The sequence below is a fragment of the Hyperoodon ampullatus genome, assembly GCF_949752795.1.
Source record: "Hyperoodon ampullatus genome assembly, chromosome: 2".
NCBI lineage: Eukaryota > Metazoa > Chordata > Mammalia > Artiodactyla > Ziphiidae > Hyperoodon > Hyperoodon ampullatus.
This window is the reverse complement of record NC_136915.1, coordinates 166,173,286-166,195,983: the sequence shown is the minus strand read 5'-3', so window position 1 is coordinate 166,195,983 and position 22,698 is coordinate 166,173,286. Positions and strand designations below refer to the sequence as shown.

At 36.4% G+C, this 22,698-nt stretch overlaps 1 protein-coding gene across 2 annotated transcripts in view; it reads left to right on the top strand.

The window, feature by feature from the left end:
- Nucleotides 1-22,698, top strand: part of RABGAP1L (RAB GTPase activating protein 1 like) — a gene marked incomplete at both ends in the record, with an annotated part of 630,503 nt that overhangs the window by 380,750 nt on the left and 227,055 nt on the right. For both annotated transcript variants that reach the window (XM_079698675.1, XM_079698674.1), the window contains 2 exons: nucleotides 4,670-4,744; nucleotides 21,896-22,021. In XM_079698675.1, coding sequence (XP_079554801.1) covers nucleotides 4,670-4,744; nucleotides 21,896-22,021 — 201 coding nt within the window. The remainder of the gene's footprint in view (nucleotides 1-4,669; nucleotides 4,745-21,895; nucleotides 22,022-22,698) is intronic.

The window sequence follows — 22,698 nt, the reverse complement described above, 5'->3', positions numbered from 1 at the left end:
AGTTTATTTTTTTAGTAGTTAATGTGTCTGTGCCCTGGCTAAGAAACCTTTGCATTTACCAAGTTACAAAGATGTTCTTTGTTTTCACTGAGTAGCTTTATAGTTTTAGTTTTATGTTTAGGAGCATAGTACATCTAGAATTAATTTTTGCATATGAAGTGAAGTAGGGATCAAGGTTCATTTATTTCCCCCATATGGATATCCAATTGTTTGAGCACATTTGTTGAAACAGTTTTTATGTATTTACATTTTTACATATATAAAAATTTTTCCTTTCCTCAATGTATTATCTTGGTAACTTTGTTGAAATTAAATGACTGTATGAGTGTGGCTCTACTTCTAGACTTTTTATTTTGTTCAATTAATTATTTGTCTATATATGTATCAGTTTTACCTTGTCTTGGATATTGTAAATACTTTTACACTAAGTGTAGTAAAAGCTTCTCTTCTGTTACTTTTTTTTTCTAGTGTTTCCACTCTCGCTTTCTAGCTGTTATGGTCACCCCAATCTGTTCCCTGGTTCTTCAAACGAATAAGTCTACAGTTTTATATCCAAGTTTTAGCCATCCACACTGCTGCATGACCTCCAGCAAAAGCCATAAAGAATGAGAATTTTACCCAGTGTCATTCCCTTCATCCAAGTTTATTTTCCCCTCCAGTTTCTTCCTGCTTTTTTGTTCAATGCCTTCAGATAGTTGTTTTATATATTTGTCTCGATATAGTTTAAATTTGTTACCGGGGGAAGGTTGGTCCAGTAGGAATTACTCCTCCATTATAGAAGTGGTACTCAGATGGTTTTTGAAAGTCAGTCTGAAAGCAGGCATCTGGCCAGAAAAACAATTAAAATGAGGAGTGGGGAGAGGTATGGTGCAAAGAGAGGCAAGTTTCAGATAGAGGGAAAGGATTTGGTTCAACTCACAGAAGGCTTAGAATAAAGCCAAACAGTGCTTAGAAGAACTCCAAGGGAAAGAACTTGCTAGAGCATTGTGTTTTTCAAACTGTGAAGCATAAAATCAAATTTAGTATGTGGCCTCTGAAAAGTCATTTTTGTTGCTAACCTAATCCAAAGCCATAACACAATTAGAAAGTAAGATCAATACATTGCTGATTTGCACTTTTGTTCTCTGCTCTCCAGTTAGAGAATAGTTTGTGAGGTCACTGAGTTCATCCCTTCTTTGGTGTGTTGTAGACCTTCATTTTATATTGGACTTCTCTTGTAACACAAACGAGCATATAAATAGCACACTTCTCAGTAAACATGAAATATATAAAGATGGATCAAACATTTGTCAAAGTTTTGTCAGGGTTGATGAAGCATGATTGACTTTAGAGATCCCCAGTTTTAAGGAATCCTCAACTTAGACATCTTTTATGGGTAAGGGAAGCCTTGAAAATATATGTGACATAATCTCTTACCAACAGATCTGAGTTCCTTGTTCATGGAAAAGGAAGTGATGGAGCACCATCAGGAATGCACTAAATAGGGATAGTATTAGAAACTTTCCCCTTTCTTTGTTATTTTTTCCTTCTCTTTTCTCTCTGTAACTCTCCCTCCACCCTAACTCACACACACACACATACACATACACACCCATGAGCTCTGGATAAAAGTAGAAATAAGGACTCATAACTATATAAATCAAAGAAAATTAAATAAGTAAAAGGATGCTAACCCATCTTTCAGTTTCTAAAATTAGGCTGAGCTCTGGAAACTGGTTATAATGAAGAAAAGCTTCTTTCAAATTCCTTAGCTAATGATTCCATGATATAATTTTTCTCTTATTAGAAGAGAGTGCCATAATATCAACATTGGCAGAAGAAGGTTAAAAGATAACAGTAGTACTTCAAAAGACACCATTAAGAGCATGAAAAGGCAGGTCACACACTGGGAGAAAATATTGGTAATACATATGTCAGACAATGATCTTGTCAACAGAATGTATAAAGAACTCCCATGAATCAGCAATAATAAGATGAACAGCCCAATTAAACAAATGAGCAAGAACTTGACGAGATAATCACAAAAGAATATGTATCAGTTGCCTAAAAGCACATGATAATATGCTCTATGTCATTACCCATCAGAGAAATTTAAGTCAAAACCACAGGAATTAATAAAAGGAAAAAGACTGGCAATGTCAAGTATTGACAAGGATCTGAAGTAGTGAATACTCTTATATTTTGCTGGTGTGGATGCAATAATTGAACAACCACCTTGCAAAATAATTTGGCAATATCTTATAAACTTAAACATACCCCTATCGTTTGAACCGTGAACCTCCACTCCTCAGTATTTACCCAAGGGAAATGAAAACCTATGTACACACAAAGCCTTGTGTATACAAACCAGCTTTATTTGTACTAGCTCCAAACTGGAAAAAAACCCAAATGTTCATCAGTGGGAGAATGGATAGACCAATTGTGGTATGTTCATACAGTGGAATACTACCTACTAATTAAAAGGGATGAACTACTAATGCATGCAACAACATGGAAGAATCTCAGAAACATTATGCTGAGTGAAAGAGGCCATACACAAAAGAGTATATATTATATGAATCCACTTATATGAAATTCTTTTAAAAATGCAAAGCTGGGGCTTCCCTGGTGGCGCAGTGGTTGAGAGTCCGCCTGCCAATGCAGGGGACACGGGTTTGTGCCCCGGTCTGGGAAGATCCCACATGCCGCGGAGCGGCTGGGCCCGTGAGCCATGGCCGCTGAGCCTGCGCGTCCGGAGCCTGTGCTCTGCAACGGGAGAGGCCACAACAGTGAGAGGCCTGCGTACCCAGCAAAAAAAAATGCAAAGCTAATAATAGATTGTGAAAAAAATCAGATTACTGGTGGCCTGGAGTGGAGATGGTTTGACTGCAAAGAGGCAAGAGGAACATTCTAGAATGATGGAAATACTCTATAATGACGGGGTTACATAAATGACTCAAAGAATTGTGAAATTAAAAGATATGCATTTCACTGAATATAAGCTATATTTCAATAAAGTTTTTTTAAATAAAAAAAGAGTTCTAGTCCCTGTACTTTGACTACCTTGGCATATGGGAGATACCCCACTTACCCTCCCTATGGTAACCATTCGTATTTATCTTTGATAACCACTGCTCTGGACAGAGAGGTTTTTTGTTTGTTTGTTTTTTGTTTTTTGTTTTTTTGTTTTTTTGGGGTTTTTTTGCGGTATGTGGGCCTCTCACTGTTGTGGCCTCTCCCGTTGCGGAGCACAAGCTCCGGACGCGCAGGCTCAGCGGCCATGGCTCACGGGCCCAGCCGCTCTGTGGCATGTGGGATCTTCCCGGACCAGGGCACAAACCCGTGTCCCCTGCATTGGCAGGCGGACTCTCAACCACTGCGCCACCAGGGAAGCCCCAGAGATATACTCACAAAATCATAGTGCATTAAATGGAGATTCCCTTCACTTTAATGAAGCACAACAGATAGGTGGGATACATGGAATGGGATACATGTCCAGGATTTAAACAGCACAGTTGGGGTGTTTGTCTTTTAAAAATAAATGTAGGAGCATCTGAATGATTTTTGTTTTTGTTGTTCTAAATCAGGGATCAGGAAACTATAGCCTACACTGTCTGACTTAGTACTACCCTTAATCCACAAAAGCCACAAACGGTTTTTATATTGTAAGGGGTTGTTTAAGAAAAGAAAAACAATATACAACAGATATGTAAGTGTCCCTCAAAGCCTAAAATATTTACTATTTGGACTTTTACAGCAAAACCTTACTAATTCCTATACTATAGTCTTTGATCAGCATGGTCCGCCTACTGTAATTGATTCAACCTCTTAAAAACTTGAACAGGGTGTTTTTTTAAAAAAAATGGTAATCTCAGCAGTTTGAAGTATTAAGCATACAACCTTATTTCCTTTCCTATAAAGACTAAGGTGAATATTAAGTTGAATTGTATGATAGCTGCTTCTCTAGGGATACTGTATTTCCTGTGAATGGGCCTCTGGCTCTGTACTAGCGGCCTGGTTAGAATGATGTTGAAGATGGTAAATAGCCAGAACATTTCATGATAGCGTGTGGCGTGTGCGGCAAGAGGCTCTCTCCCAGCCATTCTGCTAAAAATGCAGGGCAATACTAAACGTTTCTGGTTTGCCCTAGTGGTATAGATGGGAGGAATCACCCTTTAGCCTCTGGAAAGTGTGAGAGTAGTTTAGAAGGTGTCTGAGAACATGTAGAGGCTAGAGAGGGTGATTTTTTTTTTTCTGTTAGGTTAGGGGATCTGCACTGCACTCTCACAGCATTAAGGTTTCCCCCGTATGGTGCATTAGAATTCCCACATCAACTGTAGAACCTTCCCTCCCTCTTCCACTATTTGCTTCTGCCTCCCACAGTCTCATTTGCCTGACCACAAACCATAATGGATCTTTAAAAATTAATTTGGGTGCTCTGAGCATCTCTTTATTCCAGATTCTAAAGATGAACCTGGGGATAATGGTACATCTAGAATTGCTTTAGGAAATGTACAGCCTCTTTGAGGGATCCCACTGTGCTAATGGCTCACACATCCAAATTGAGGGATCAGTGAAATTGTGGTGGACAGGCCAGGGACAAGAACAAGCAGCAGCTTGATGTGAGCTAGCACTTAGGTTAAACTCTGTGAATGTTTATGATACTTATTTCTTTCCATCTTTTCTCTAGGCCTACTCTGTCTATGACGAAGACATTGGGTACTGTCAAGGACAGTCTTTTCTTGCTGCTGTGTTGCTGCTGCATGTAAGTAATTTTCCATGTAATAAAGGTCATGATGCTGCCAAGTTTATTTTATTTGCTGCTTGGTTTTGTTTTCCCTTCTTATTCTCCATTTACCTGATGGAGATTACACATGGCATATCTTTTTTAAAATGTACTTTTGGTGATAAAGTAAGAGATCTGATGTCACAAACAGGACAGTTTCTCAGTAGAATTAATTTTTCTGGCTGGTAGGGAATAAATTGCTTATTTGGAGTTATTTTTAACTAGAACCCTCTAGAATTAAAGAAGTCAATGTAACTGCCCAAATATGAGCAGGACCAGAGCCATGATGAAGGAATGTGACAAGGAAGTCTTTTATCTATTTTTTGATTTATTTTTGTAAACTCTCTTTTCTCTTAGTCACCTTCATTTAACAGAACATTTATTGAGAATCAGTTGTCAGTACTGGGCTAGGAAGTGGGATTACAAATATGAATAATTTATCGTTTGTGTTCTCAAAGGCCTCATGGGCTAGGATGGGGCACAGGTAATATATGCACATACCTATTATTTTAATTCTTTGTATGTATCTGTGCTGATTTTTGTGATGATCACTATAGAGGAACTTATAGTGTGCTAAGTGAAAGTGATGCACAGAATAAGAGAATAGAGAAGAGAATTATCCAACTCAGCTCTGCCAGAACTTTCAGAAAAGACTTTCTAGAGGAGGTGGTAGCTTTGCCAGGTCATAAATAATTGAGATTGGGGGAGGTGAGCTGGGTAAGAGAAGGAGTAGAGATTGGTAGACAAAAGGAACAACATGAGCAAATGTATGGAAACACAACAGGAACAGCATATAAAGGGAACAGTATGAAATACTGTTCCTATACTGTTGCTATAGAAATTGTATGCAGAAAGAGGTATGAGGTAAAAATGGTCATATGGGCAGGGACCAAATTATGAAGACTTTTTAATAATGTCAAGAAATGTGGGCTTTATGCTAAAGCTAATGAGGAGCCATTGATCAGTTTGAAGCAAGGGAATGACAATCAGATGTTCACTTCAGATAAATTATTATATCCATGTAGAAAGTTGAACTGAAGGGAGCAAGCAATAGCAGAGAGACCAGTTAGGAAACAGCAATCTAAATGAGAGATATTGAGACCCAGAGAGAAAAACAATTAAAAACATGCAGGAGGGGACTTCCCTGGTGGCACAGTGGTTAAGAGTCCACCTGCCAATGCAGGGGACACGGGTTCAAGCCCTGGTCCGGGAAGATCCCACATGCCGTGGAGCAACAAAGCCCATGCACCACAGCTACTGAGCCTGTGCTCTAGAGCCCACGAGCCACAACTACTGAGCCCGCGTGCCACAGCCACTGAAGCCCACGCACCTAGAGCTGGTGCTCTGCAACAAGAGAAGCCACCGCAATGAGAAGCCCACGCACCGCAGCAAAGCGCAGCCCCTGCTCGCCGCAACTAGAGAAAGCCCACACACAGCAACGAAGACCCAATGCAGCCAAAAATAAATAAATAAATACATAAATTTATTTTTTAAAAAATATCTAAAAACATGCAGGAGGCAAAATTGCTAGGTTTCATGGGTGGATTGACAAAGGAAGGGTCAGAGGTAACATGTCTAGTTTTCTTGCTTAGGTGACTGGATGAAGTATGGTATTTTGAGCTGAGACAGAAAACACGTCCGTTGAGATTGAATGGAGAAGAAAGGTTAGGAGTTGATGATGAATTTTATTTTGAAATTTGGGTGGCGTGCTATTTTGGGGATATCTGAGTAAAGCTTTCCAGCAACCAACTGTTTATTGGAGACTGACACTGGGGGAAGAATCAAAGCTGAAATCATGAGAGTGGATTAGACCATATAAGAAGAATAAATAGAAGAAGGACAGGATAGATCCCAGGAATGCCAGATATTTAGAGGGCTGATGAGGAAGAGGAATCCTTGAAGAATTTCTGGATTTTCAACAGAGAAGAAGCATTGTATAATGTCAAATGCAGCAGAGAGGTCCAGCAAGTTTAAAACAAAAGCATTTCTTTTAGGTTTGCATTCTGGAAACGAAGAACAATTATAATAGACTCGTGGTCCTAATGCTGATCATTTGATTTTAATGATACTAATAATATACAGTGGTTTTATTGTGATTATTCACTTTAACTTTGACTTCTTTCTCTGTGGCATCGTCATCTATTTATGGTCTTTTTGATCTTCTCCTTGCTGTCCTTTTTTTTGTCATCTCCACAGCCCATGTTCTTCAGATTTCTTGTGATAATCAAGTACTTTATAGTCACAAATTCTTGGAGCCTTTGTTCTATTACTAAACCCACCTAGTAATTAGAATAGTCAGGTCCCTACCACAGGGGGCTGGAGACTATAAACAGTGACATAGACGTGTTCACCAAGTTTCATAACCACCATTCTTCTAAAAGGAGATTTTATGATCATTCTGACAAGCAGCTGATGTCCAAGCCATGGATAGTGAAGCTTTATCTTCCACAAAGTAATCTTTGAATATGTCACAGTTTAGCATTTTAGACCTGTAGCCCCATTAAACACATTATAATATACTGATTAAACTTCAGTGAGAAGAATATCACTCCAGGAAATCTGTTCTGAGACTTAACGGAAGTTTAGTCAACTGTAAGTTCATATTTCTCTGGACATACTTCCTCCCAGAAAAAAAAGAGAGGCAGTGATTCAAATTACTAGGAAACTCAAATAACCCAGATTTTTTTTTTTTTTTACATTATCTACTGTCCTATTACAAGGGTCATGGAAAGTCGGCCATTGTAAATATATACAACAAAATTGCCTCCAAAGTATGTGACAAGATGAATAGAAATTCAGTTTAGTTTCTACACTTTCTACATTAATAGAACTATGCAGTTGTTGCCATGGCTTGTAAAAATAACTGGAAATATAGAAATGCCTTCAGAATCCTGGAGGAAAGGTGAACTGATATTCAGTGTTAATGAAAAAAATCTTACATTGTAATTTTTAATTAAAAGTATATGTGATAATTCTGTTAATCAGCATATTTCATTGACTGACCAACCCATCCATTAACCAATTTAAATAAGAGAAGTTAACTGTAATTTTTTCTTTTCCATATTTAATTTTGCCTCTGTGGTTTAAATAGGTAGAAGAATACACTCTAGCTTAAACAATTCATCAAATACACTATCTCGGGTTCCAGGGAGATATGTTATTAGGGTCTTACTGACTAATTTTTTATCAGTTACATAAGCTATTGCTTCTTTTTGCTGCCAGACATCCTTTGGCAACTCCATATTAATCATTGTCAGAACCTGCTTCTTTTTGGGATGCTGTCTTTTCCTCACCCATGGTCATTTATATTTCACATTCACTGCCTAAGAGGAAAGAAAGACCAAAAATGAAAGTAGGTTCAAGAACAAAAATATAGAATTTTAAAGTTTTTCCATGTCTAGATAGTTTTAAGAAATAAGTATCTTCTCCTGGTGCTTGGAAATTTCCAGAAGCTTTGATAATAGCTTTGTAACTTGTAGTAGTTTAAACAGTGGAAGAATTAAATGTTTATCACATAGATGTTGTTATATCTATTGATGGAATTATAAGAAATTTATCATTTACAGTTTGGAAAAACTGTTACAGCACAGATTGCTTGTAACCATTATAGTGTTTATCTGCCTTTGAAGTTAAATATGTAATAATTATCAGTAATATCATCATTATATTATTAGTGTAATAAATAATGTCCTTTTATACATTTCATTTATTCTAAGAATCATATAAAACATTTTAGATAATTTTTAAACCCAATATATTTCTCTCACATATTTATTGTCAAGCAGCTTTAAGGTTTTTTTTTTTTAATTGAACATATACTTTTTTAGACTTTCAGAAAATTATGCTCCTTTTTAAGGTTAAATCACTGTATGTCAACTAATATCAACATGTATGGAAGCTTTCCAACTGCAAAAAGCATTAGTTTTGGTTAACCCAGAATGTTTTAAAGTATTGTTTTTTTTCGAAAACTGTAACCAGGCACAACTCGTTTGGAAACCAGTTTGGCTTTTATCTGATAAAGATATGCATACCAGGCAGCTCCACTCCTAGATATATACTTTAGTCAAATTTATGAACATGTACACTAAAATCATGTATTAAAATTGTTTTAGGATCAGTGTTTATAATAGTCGAACAACTCAAATGCCCACTATTATAATGTCTAATATTAGAATTATAATTAGACATGAAAATGGATAAATTGTGGTATATTCATTTTGTGGAACACTGTACAGCAATTAAAGAAACGTTTCACACTACGTAGGCTAATGTGAATGGATCATACAAACATAATGTTTAGTAAGAAAGCAAATTATTGGTATCATTTGGTATGATTCCATTTTAGTACAATTCAATAATAGACAAAAGTAAACTCTATTTTTAGGATGCTCCATTCATGGAAAATATACATTATACCAATGAAGTGATTACTGTTAAAACCAGGACAGTAGTTTCTCTGAGGAGAAATTGGGAGTCATGACTGGGTGAGGACACATAGGGATCTTCAGGAGTATTAACAGTATTCTAGTTCTTAATCTGTTTTTACTTCATAATTGTATATTCATTGAAGTATAAATTTAACTTTTATGTATTCTTCTGTGTGCCATATTTCAAAATAATATAAGGTTTAAAAATCACAGATCTTTAAATGCTTCCCCCAAAAAAGACAAGTTTCAGATAAGATTTAACCAGTGGGCATAAGAAATGAGAAGCAGAGCTACTTCTTAGTTTTCCTGAAATTAAGGATTCTACAGAGTCCAAGGTAACAGAATAGAGGCTTCCTAGTGTCTTTATATTTATATATAAGTGAAAATATTTGTGCCATTATATTATTTAGGAATCTTTCTGCTACATGTGATATAACATTAACTAAAAGTAGTTTAAATTAAAAAGGAAATATATTGGCTCACATAACTGGGAAGTCCAGAGCAGAGATGCTTTTGATATGGTTGGATTCCAGAGTCCATATTTTGTCATCAGAAATCTGTGTCTCTGTATCTCTGTTCTGCTTAAATTTCTTGCCTTAACTTATATGGGCAGGCCACAAAGTGGGCAGCCTGGCTGCAGACTGGCCTGGCTTCATATCCTTTCAGTTTTACAACTTCATTTAAAAGGGATCATCTTTTGCTATAGCTCCTGCACTTAAACAAACAAACAAACAAAACAAATAAGCAAACAAAACCCCTGAAGGATTCTGGTTGGCCTGCCTTGGGAATCTGCCATCCTTGAATTAATTACTAAGGGCAGGAAGGTAAGGTATCTGATTGGGCTGGCCCAGTCTTGAGTCCACCTCAGTGCTGACAGTGAACTGGATCAACTCCTCCTGAAAAATGGAATGGTTTTCCTACAGGAAAGGAGATTTTGACATCAGATGATAGGGAGATGGGATGCTAGACAGATACATCACGTTATCTTATAGTGATTATTTACAATAAGAGTTTTAGTATATTTTAAATAAGCCCTTCTATATTCCCAAATCACTTTTTCCTTATAAATCCAAGAGGTTTTCCTGTTCTCTGTTAATTCTTGCATCAGTGCTTTGGAGCCATTACCCAGCATCTTCTCTTTGTGTCCTATAAATATACTCAAGACATTTTACCTTAAAAAAAATCCTCTTTTGATCCTCCCATTTAGCTCTCTCAGGTTTCTTTGCCCTTTCAAAGCTGAACTCCTTCAAAAGATAGTAAAAAGCACAACTATGAATTTGAATTGTGGTTTAATACCTTTCAAGTTACATGACCTTGGACAAGTTTCCTGAGCTTCAGTTTCTTCATTTATAATATAAAGTGAAAATAATATTATCATCCTTCTAGGGTTCTTATGAATATTGAATAGCTGTATTATAAGTGTAGAGTCTTATTTTGTATCTGGCACAAAAAGAGTGCAGCCCGGGGATTAAGTCCAGGCTTTACTTAATAGATGTGTAGTTGTTGACAAATCACTTAACTTCCTTGAACTTCACTAGTCTAGTATTTAAAATGTAAAATTAATACCTACTTTACAGAATTTTGTGAGGATCAAATGGGGTCATGAATGAATGCCTCTAACAATGCTGTTCTTTCTAAACTAATCATTATTTGCTCAGCCGATTCTCTTTTGGACCCTAGCTTATACTGGGCACACATAGCAAACTAATATGTGGTACAGTATGTTTTAAGACTTACAAATAGACATTAAATTTAAATGTATTTTTGCATGTATTTGATTTAAAAGGAAAATAAACAGAAGTTTTCATCTATTTGCTTTTCAATTTGTAAATAGAAAATGAAGACTCATTGATTTATGGTTTTCAGAACAGTCACTAGCATCCACCTTTGTTGAAGAAAACAAAACAAAATCAGTGGAATATTCATTATCTTCATGGAAAAAGGTAGATTGACTACAAAAAGACGTGAAACACAATCATGTGAAATAAAAAACTTAGTTTTATCCTAAATAAGGGGATTATTTTAAATTACCAACCTATAATTTTACTTCAAAAAACATCTTGATGTCTGTTACTTCAGGTGAGTCTTAAAGACTTTTGAAGCACTTAGGTTGCTTTGTTTTATAGTTCACTGCAGAGAGAAGCAGTGAAGCTTAGAGACTGGCTCCATTCAGTGATCACCTCTGTTAATACAGGTGGCAGACCATTATCAACATTTGTTAACGAACAGTGATTACATCATGCTTGATTCTCAGATTGTACATGTGAGGCAGGTATTTAGTTTTGTATTTCATAGAGCCATGGATGACATTTTGATATCTTAAATTATAAGATTTTAATGTTTATCTCTTTGTTTCCCCAATAAAACAATACTGATTCCACGACAAAGCTCCTATACATAGCAAAGATGGATATTCACTATTAGAGACACACCATGCTCCAACTTCTTAATACTTTATTTTAAAATGTGTTGTTCAGTCATTTATTTTTATTGTAATTTAGACATATCAATTGCATATCAATGATAAATTGGATTGTCTAGTTCAATGAAATATTAATCATTGTAATAAGTTAAATAGTCATTTTAATGCTTTTTAAAAAATAGGTGGATGCCACAATACTACTTAGTGGGGGAAACCCACTCTTATACTAGTGAGGTTTGATAGTACAGCTAGGTATTGATTATCAGATCTTGATTGATTTTTTATGTTAATTGAGGGACAAGCTTAATAGCCAATACAAAATACAGATAATACAAAAATTTCTTATGTTTAGCATTTGAAATATTAAAAGAAATCAAGTACTAATATAGTTACATTTGGCTGCACCTTGCTTCCACTTTCACACCAATCCTTTCCTTCTACATTTTTGTTGGCTCTTACCTTCACAGTTGCCAACAGATTGCCCTGTGTGAGTGACATGCCTTCATTGATAAAGGCAGATGTATTCAGAGTTTTGCTAAAATTATCTTAAATAAGTATTGAATACTTGCTATTTATTTAACTCTCTGTGCTAAGAGTTTTGGGGGAAAATTTACAAAGTTAAAGCAGTGTCCAGAGGTTAGTAGGGGCATACAAATTACTATACTACATGCCACAAAGAGTTTTGGGATTCAAAGAAAGCAGAGATCTCATCAGGTTAAAGTGAATAACAGAGACTTCATGTTCTAAGTGCCATTTATGATCAGCCTTAAAAGATCAGTAAAGTTTCAAAGACATAGCTATGCTACATAGTATACGCCACCCCAGCCATTCACCCTAAGCTTGTGTGCCTTAACTCCAAGGGGAGCCTTGATATTCTTTTGAGTATCTGTGTATAAAGCACTATGGTAGTTGTTGATGTGTAAGACATAGTCTGTGTGTTCAAGGAGGGAAAGAAAAGGGAAATCTACATTTATTGGTCACCTACCACATGCCTACGTTGTGTCTCACATACATCTCATTTATCCTTACAACATCCCAAGGTGAGAGCCCAAGGTGGACATCCAGCTCCCCCAGCATTGCAAAATGCTTCCCAGGATGCCTACTTTGGTGTCACCTCATAGAGATCACTAGGGGAATCTGTGGGGCTTGTGCTCTAGAGATCAGATAGAGACAGAGAAGGAGTCTCAACCAATGCTGAAATCTTGGCAGACCACATCCCTGCTTGCAATGGCACTCAAGGAGAAGTCCCAGCCTATAGCTCTGCCCATGTGCAGAGCCAAGCCAGTGACCTCATCTGGCCAGAGGAATTGGTTGGCAGTTCTGCTGAATTTACATCCTCTATCAGTGGGCCATAATGGCTATAGAACCTGTTCTACTGCCCTGCCCAGGCAGGGAAGCAAATTCACAGGCCGCACACAATTGCCAGTTTAGGCTTCAGTCCTGACCTTCTAGGAAGTTTGTCCAGAGAACCAGAGCAGCTGCAGATCCCATCTTACAGCCCTGCTCAGTCAGAGAGCCAAGGCAGCAGCCCTGCCCAACTGTTAGGCATAGCCTCTGCCCCTGCATAACCAGGTAGCCTGAAGAGTCACCCTGGGCAGCCTCAGAGCCCAGCCTATAGTACCATCAAGCCATGAAGCCTAGCCTACAATCCTGCCTAATTGCTAAACACAGCCTGCGGCCTCATCTAGTCAAGGAGCCTGGATAGTAACCCTACCTGACCACACGGCGAAGTCTTCAGCCCCACCCAGCTGTGTGATATAGCTGGAAGCCCTTCTTGATCAGAGAGCCCATTCTGTTATCTTGCCCAACAGTGGAACACAGCCAACAGCCTCTCTGATCATGGTCCTGTGGTCCTGCCCAACTTCGAAGCACAGCCTATGGCCCCACCTAAACAGAGTCCAGCCAGTGGCACCATCTGGTGGGGAGCACAACCTGATACCTCATCCAACCAGGAGCTATTGCAGAACTCAGCCCATAGCTCTTCCTAATTGTAGAGTCTACCCAGTGGTGCCACCCTGCCAGGGAACATAGCCTGTGAACTTGCCTATGAACTTGCCTATGAACATAGCCTGTGAACATAGCCTGTGAACTTGCCAATGACAGAGGTGATTGCAGAGCCCTGCTAGTGGCCAATCTGACCATGGAGCACAGCCAGCAGCCCCACCCAATCAGCGAGTTCACCCAATGGCCCTGCTTGTATGTGGATCCCAGCCAGCAGGCCCACCTAACCACAGAGCCAACCCAGTGTCACCACCACTCCCTACCCCAACCTCAGAGCGTGAACAGTGGCCTCCCCCAACTAAAGACTTTGAGATCAAGTCCTGCTTTTTCCCATGGATGCTACCAGCATTATTCCAAACTGAGCTAACTGGTGAAGGTCTTTCCATGCCACAGCAAACCTGTAATGTCTGTAAGAGGGAGACTGCTTACTCAAGTGTGCAGATAGCAATGCAGAGGATCAAGGATCATGCAGAATCAGGTAAACATGACATTACCAAAGGAAACTAACAAAGATCAAATAACTGACTCTAAAGAAATAGACATCTATGAACTATCTGACAGAGAATTCAGAATAATCCTCTGAAAGAAGTTTGGTGAACTACAAGGACACACAGACAACTAAAGGAAGTTAGGAAAGCAATGATGAAAAAAAGAAGTTCAACAAAACAATAGAAATGTCAAACAGATAGAAATCCTAGATCTGAAAAATACAACGACAGAACTGATGACTTCAATAGAGAGCTACAACACACTCAACCAAACATAAGAAAGAATTAATGAACTAGAAGGTAGGTCATTTGAAGTTACAAGTCCGAGGAACAAAAAGAAAAAAAGTGGAGAAAAACTTATCGGATACTATCAAATTAAACAATGTATACATTATGGGAATCCTAGAAATAAAAGAGAAAAAGAAGGGGACAGAAAATCTATTTAAAGCAATAATGGATGAAAACTTCCCAAACTTAGGGGGAGAATGAACTTCCAGATTTATGAGACCCAAAAGACCTCAATGGTTAGAATCTGAAAAGGGCTGCACCAAGACACATTATATTTAAATTGCCAGAAATTGAAGACAAAGAATTTTGAATGCAGCAAGAGAAAAGCTACTAGTCATATATAAGACTATTTACAGAGTCATAAGACTATTTAGTTTCTCAACAGAAACACTGTAGGCCAGGAAGGAGTGGGATGATATATTCAAAATAGTGAAAGAAAAACTGTCAACCAAGAATACTATACCTGGTAAAGCTGTCCTTCATAAATGAAATAGAGATAAAGACTTTCCCAAACAAAAGCTGAGGGAGTTCATCATCACTAGACCTGCCTTTCAAGAAATACTAAAGGGCATTCTTCAAGCTGAAATAAAAGGATGCTGATTAACATCATAAAAACATGAATGTGTAAAATTCACTGGTAATGGTAAATACACAGTTAAAGTCAGATTCTCTAATACATAATGGTAGTACATAATTCATTTACAACTCTTTTTAAAAAGTTACAAAACAAGTGTATTAAAAAGAACTTCAACTACAGCAATTTTTATCACAATATATATAAAAAAGATGTAAATTGTAACATCAGCAACTTAAAGTGTGAGGTGGGAAGAAATAAAAGTATGAAGCTTTTGTATGCTATCAAAGTTAAGTTGCTATCAACTTAAAATAGGATGTTATAACTATAAGATGTTTTATATAAGACTCTTGTTAACCATAAAGCAAAAACCGACAGTAGATTCACAAAAGAAAAGAGAATCAAAGCATACCATTACAAAGAATCATCAAATCACGAAGGAAGACTGTAAGAGAGGAAGCAAGGAGCAAAGGATTTACAAAAAAGAACACAATTAACAAAATGTTAATAGTGAGTCCTTATCTATCAGTAATACTTTAAATGGATAAATTATTTAATCAAGAGACATGGAATGGCTGACTGGACAGAGGAAAAAAAGAAACAGGATCCACTGGTACACTGCCTAAAGAGCCTCACTTTAGCTTTAAGGACACACATAGACTGAGAGTGAAGGGGTAGAAAAAGATATTTCAAGTAAGTGATAACCAAAAGAAAGTAGAGGTAGCTATATGCTTATATCAGACAAAATAGACTTTAAGGTAAAAATGTTCAAAACAGAAGAAGAAATTCATATAATGATAAAGGAGTCAAACCATCAAGAAGATATAACAAATTATAAAATTTGTATGCACTCACCTGTATGTTCAGAGCACCTAAATATATAAAGCAAATAGAAACAAAACTGAAAGAAGAAATAAATGGCAATACAGTAATATTTGGGTACTTCGGTACCCCACTCTCAACAATGGATAGATCATCCAGGCAGAGAATCAATAAGGAAACAGCAGATTTTAGCAGTACTGTAGACCAAATAGACCTAACAGATATACATAGAACAGTCCATCTACCAGCAGCAACACATTCTTCTCAAGCACACATGGAACATTTTCTAGGCTAGATCATATGTTAGGTCACAGAAAAAGTCTCAACAAATTTGAGATAGAAGTTATGTAAAGTATCTTTTACAACCACAGTGTTATGAAACTAGAAGCTAATAACAGGATGAAAGCTGGAAAATTCACAAATGTGTGCAAATTAAAAACACACACCTGAACATACAATGGATGAAAAAAGAGAAATTAAAAAATATATATCTTGGGCTTCCCTGGTGGCGCAGTGGTTGAGAGTCCACCTGCCAATGCAGGCGACATGGGTTCATGCCCCAGTCCGGGAAGATCCCACATGCCACAGAGCGGCTGGGCCCGTGAGCCATGGCCGCTGAGCCTGCGCGTCCGGAGCCTGTGCTCCGCAACAGGAGAGGCCACAACAGTGAGAGGCCCACGTATTGCAGAAAAAAAAAAAAAAATCTTGAAACAAGTGAAAATAGAAGCACAACATATCAAAACTTATAGGATGCAGCAAAAGGAGTACTAAGAGGGAATTTTATAGTGATAAATGCATACATCAGGCAAAGAGAAATATCTCAAATGAACAACCTAACTTTACACCTCAAGGAACTGGAAAAAGTAGTACAGACTAAGCCCAAAGTTAGTAGAAGGAAGGAAATAATAAAGACTATAAGACAAATAAATAAAATAGAGAATAGAAAAACAATGGGAAAGATTGACAAAACTAAGAGTTGATTCTTTGAAAAGATAACAAAATTATATACTTTTAGCTAGATTAACTGAAAGAAAAGAGGGTGCAAATAAATAAAATTATTTAAAAAGAGGAGACATTACAGCTGATACCTCAGAAATACAAAGGATCATAAGAGACTACTGTGAAAAATTATACACCAACAAATTGGATAACCTAGAAAAAATGAATAAATTTCTAGAAACACACAAGACTCAAGAAATAGAAAATCTGAATAGACCAGTAACAAGTAAGGAGATTAAGTCAAGAATCAAAACTCCCCCAACAGATAAAAGCCTGGGACCAGATGGTTTCACTGGTGCATACTACCAAACATTAAAACCAAACATTTTAAGAAGCATTAGTGCCAATCTTTCTCAAACTCTTCCAGAAAAATTGAAAAGGAGGGAAAACTCCCAAACTCATTTTACAAGGCAAGCTTTACCCTGATACCAAAACCAGAGGAGGATACTACAAGAAAAGAAAACTGTAAGCCAATATCCCTGATGAATGTAGATCAAAAGTTCTCAACAAAATACTGGCAAACTAAATTGAACAACACATTAAAAGGATCATATTCCATGATCAAATGGGATTCATCCCTGGGATGCAAGGATGGTTCGACATATGCAAGTCATAAAAGTTATGTATCACATTAATAAAATGAAAGATAAAAATCATATAATCATCTCAATAGATGCAGAAAAGCATTTGACAAAATTCAACATCCATGCGTGAGAAAAGCTGTCAACATACTGGGTATAGATGACATGTGCCTCAACGTAATAAAGGCCATATATGACAAGCCAGCAGCTAACATACTCAGTGGTGAAAGGTTGAACACTTCTTTTCTGGACATACAGATGGCCATCAGGTACATGAAAAAGTGCTCAATATCACCAATCATTAGTGCAGTGCAAATTAAAACCACAACAAAATATCACCTTACACCTGTTAGAATAGCTATCATCAAAAAGACAAGAATTAACAAGTGTTGGGAGGATATGGATAACAGGGATCCCTTGTGCACTGTTGGTGGGAATGTGAATTGGTGCAGCTACTGTGGAAAACAGTATGGAGGTTCCTCAAAGAGTCAAAAATAGAACTACCATTTGATCCAGCAGTTCCACTTCTGAGTATTTATCCAAAGGAAACAAAGACACTAACTCAAAAAGATGTCTTCACCCCACATTCATTGCAGCATTAGTTGCAATAGTGAACACATGGAAACAATCTAAGTGTCTATTGAGTGATGGATGGATAAAGAAAATGTGGTATATACATATAGGGGAATACTATTCAGCCATAAAAAAGGAAATTCTGTTATTTGTGACAACATGGATGAACCTTGAGGGCTTTATGCTAAGTGAAGTAAGTCAGTCAGAGAAAGACATGTATGATCTCACTTATATGTGGAAACGAAAAATGTTTGTTGATGGTTGGGACTTCCCTGGTGGTCCAGTGGTTGACTGCACGCTTCCACTGCAGGGGGCATGGGTTCGCTCCATGGTAGGGGAACTAAGATCCCACATGCCCTGTGGCGTGGCCACAAGATTTAAAAAAAAAAAAAAAAAAGACAAAGAGGAGGTTGATGGTCGCCAGGTGTGGGAGATGTGGGAAATGGGTGAGTGTGGTGAAAGAGTACAAACTTCCAGTTATTAAATTAATAAGTTCAGGGGATGTAATGTACAGCATAGTAACTGTAGGTGACAATACTGTATTGTATATTTGAAAATTGCTTACCACAAAAAAGACAAAAATTCTCACCATAAAAAACAAAAATCGTTAACTATGTGAGGTGATATATGTATATATAAATAAGTAAAATCATCACTTTGTACACCTTAAACTTACACAATGTTGTATGTCAATTATATCAATAAAGCTGGGAAAAATTAAACAATATAAATGTACAATTACATATATTAAAAACAGAAAGTGGTAAATACTAATTATTTTGCCACATTTTACTGTTATCTGTACTTTTTAGTCTGTTTATGTCTGTTTTATCTGATGGAAGTAGCATATAATGGTATGTTGTTGAGCATTGCTTCTCAGCTCCAGTTTATTTATTTTCTATATTTGATGAGTTATGGTAATGGCCAACTACTGCTAACGCTACAGCTAGGTCCCTGTTACCCAACTTATTATTATAATTATTTGTATTATATTTATTTGCATTAAGAAAGCTATAATTCATTGTTGTAAGTTTTTCTGCCATCATTGAAGTCATTAGTAGCCACCAGTGATTATTGTTTATAATTTCCAAAGTATGTTTTTATCATATATCTTATGTTTTACAATATCATCAATCTAGGCTCAGCCTTCACTCCCTGTTATTGACACTTCACTGAGGTATATTTCAAAAACATGCATTGTCTTATCCTTCAAAGCAAAACACCATTATAAGTCTACGTGTGAACTTCCTTTTTTCTCTGTGGTGTAAATGTCAATTGGTATTTGTTGTTTAGCTATATTTTATATATTTTTAGGTATTCTCATTTTTAATATCTTTGACATTTTTCTCATTTTGTGTGCTCACCCTGCTTGCTGCTAGTAATAATGAATACATTAATTGAAGAAAGAGAAATACCAAGGGAAGCTTAATTAGACATGCTAAATAGATCCCATTTCATCTTTAAACCAGAAAGAGAAGGTTGAATTTACACTTTCCAAAGGATTATACCTATTTCCCATTACTTTCTCACTCATTTTGTTAGCAACCTTTTTTCTGTTTTCACAGGGATTCATTTTTAGTCACTTTCATGTTGAGATAGTATCTGAGATCCCATAAGAGCTTATTATATCTGACCTTAGTCTTCACAGATAGTCAGTATTGATTCTACTCAGCTGGACTGGTGTTTTGTAGGTTTAGTCTACTGTTTTCATGTAACACATGAACTAACTAAAAATCAAAACCTTGGCTATATTGCTGACGCTAGACCTGAAGGATACTAACTCCAAGGCTGCCCCCCACACCTAAAATATAGATATATTTTTAAAAATAGGCTGGGATTGTCAGTTTTATTTTTAGGGATCAAGTTCAAACTTTCAAATGCTTTTGTTTTTAAAGAACATTTATTAAATATATTGTTTGTATATGTGTGAGAGACAGTTGAATGGGGAAGGTGGTGGAGGGAGAGGGGAAGGGGACCAAGAGATAGAGACAGAGATGGGTGCGGGGAGAGAGGGAGAGAGAATGAGTGTGAATGAATGAATATGAATCAATTTAAGCTCCATATCTAAAAGCAAAGCAGAACTTTATGTCTATCTGTCATTTTCTTAAATAGTTTATCCTGATAAAGCTCATATCCGGCCATCCCTCTATTTGCACTGTAACTGTAGTGACATCTAACTCCTCTTCCACACCCCATCCTCCCCTACTCCACAACTTCTGTGTCTGTATCAGACTCAAGTAGAGTTGCCTATTTCCTTGTCCTTTGGGAAGGCACTCTACTTTTACCTCTGTATCCAGGGCCTAGAACAGTACATGCATCTTATATGTTCAGTGACTGCATGTATGAATGCTGAAGGGTGTTTAAACTTTTGTTTTAATGGTCTCACCACATTCAAGGAAATAAAGGTTAATCCCTTTTATACCTTGTATATTCAACTAATCATCACTTACTTAGGAAGAGGGAAAGGTTGAGTGAACTAGTTTCTCTAGGGCTGGTAATAGTTATCTTACGGGCAGCATTTTTGTATAGCCATTTTAGTAGAGATCAGGGAGAAGACAAAGAGGCTTATAACTTGGTAGTAAGAGAAGTATTGTAGACTGTTTATGTGCACATTAGTGTCACTTGAAGCTTCAATGACAGAATTGCTAAAGGGATAAAAAAAATACAGTGTGCTTACATTCTAAATAACTGCATAAAAACTGAAAAATGTCTGCTAACTTGAACTGCTGTGGTCAAAGCCAAGGCCCCCAACTCATAGGTAAAAAAGAAATAAGCAAATACTTAGAGAAGCAAAATGACAACAGCTAACTGTACTTATTTAACTTTAGGAGATTTTATTTAACTAATTTACATATTTCATGGTTTATAGTAGAAAACAGAAGTGGTCAGTTTGTATAGGAACTTAAATAAACAGTTACATTTCTAAGTGGGTAAACAGAACTCTACTTGATTCAATTATTCAGGCAGGAAGTTGGTCTAACAAATGTGTCAAATACCATAATCAGCCAAGGTCAGACTTTCAAAGAAGTGACATTTAAAGTAAATGTTTACATAATAGTTACATCCTAGGACCTTGAGTAAGGACAATTTTTTCTGTTTGCTTGGTACAAATTCTAAAATATTGAATATGTCCCTCTCTAAATTCTTTCAGCTCATTGATACCATAATTTAGAGATCGGTTCTTTTGATTTCAGATTTTATTCTCTGTTCAGATAAAAATATCTGGGAAGGTATATCAGATTTTATTTGTCATTTAAATCTTAATGAGAGAAGCTCATAAGCTTCTGAAACAGCTGAAAACCTTTTTATAGAGAGAAAAATAGCAACATCAAGATTCTGGGAGGACAGTATCATACTATCTATCAAAATTAAAAATGCATTTTATCCTTTGACTCAGCAATCCCTCTTTTGGGAAATTATTGAGGGAGAAAAGCAAGGTGCATAGCAATGTATTTAGAATGCTGTCTTTTATACAGGAAAGGGAAAAAGTAAAATAAGAAATGCAATTCTTTTATTTGCATAAAGAAACACTGGCAGGATATATGAGAAATTATTGAGTAGTTATGAGATTATGCAAAAGAGGTTGGGGGGACAGATACAGGGATTAGTGGATATAGGGATAGAGAGGAGTGAGACTTTTTTAAACCTTTATATACTTTTAAATTGTTTTGATTTTTTACATCATCTGTCTGTATTACCTATTTTTAAGATGGCTTAAGAGTAAATGACAAGGTGATTAAAATTAGCAAAAGAGGGAAATTCATCTCAAGTAGGGAAGCCTGAAACTTGGAACATAGATTTTACCTATGTCACTGCAGAAAGCTGGCTCTGAAGAATTTCATTCATTAGTGGCCTTCAACCACTAATACAGGGGACTAATAACATGAAGGGATGTTTCTGACATTCTGGTCAAATGCCACTCAGTCATGTTCTGTATGTATATGTTTTCCTGTAGATGCCAGAGGAACAAGCATTCTGTGTTTTGGTGAAAATCATGTATGACTATGGTTTACGAGACCTCTACAAAAACAACTTTGAAGATCTTCACTGCAAATTCTATCAGTTGGAAAGACTAATGCAGGTAAATAAACATTAGGAACTTTTATCACTCAGGGATTTGTTGACTTGTAGGGAAAGTCCAATAAAATTGAAAAATAATGGTTTATGAAAATCTAATGGAAAGTTACAGAAAAGGTAAATGGATTTGGTTTCTGACCAATATCTACAGTGGTCTTAATATCATAAAATATTTATTTAACTATTTGACCATTTATAAAAATAGTCTTCCATTTAAAATATTCAACTTAATGCACTTTGAAGTGTAAATATGGTGAATTAAGTCAGTAAAGAGATTTCCCAGTATTATTTGTAAATAAATGAAGATATTTACATAATAAAAACTGAAGTACTTAAGATTTTTCTCAGTATTAATTAGCACCAGTACCATATTTAGGTCCACATGTAGAGAACACTTTAAAGAGACAGAAAGACATTGATGAAATTAAAAACCACCTAAAATATTGTAGTGTAGGGACACACTTTAAATTCTTTCCTCTGTAATTTCCAGATCTCACACAATGTTGTTAACTATTTCATAATGTATATGTGTAAATTATATGTATGAGAAATAGGTATTCTTTTATATATCTGTCATAAAAAAGGTTGTGAGCAAGGACAAAATTATTGTCTAGTGCTGTTAAAGGAATTACTGAGTAGCTTTGAAATTCCACCTGAGGTTGTAAATCTTAAATTTGTAAT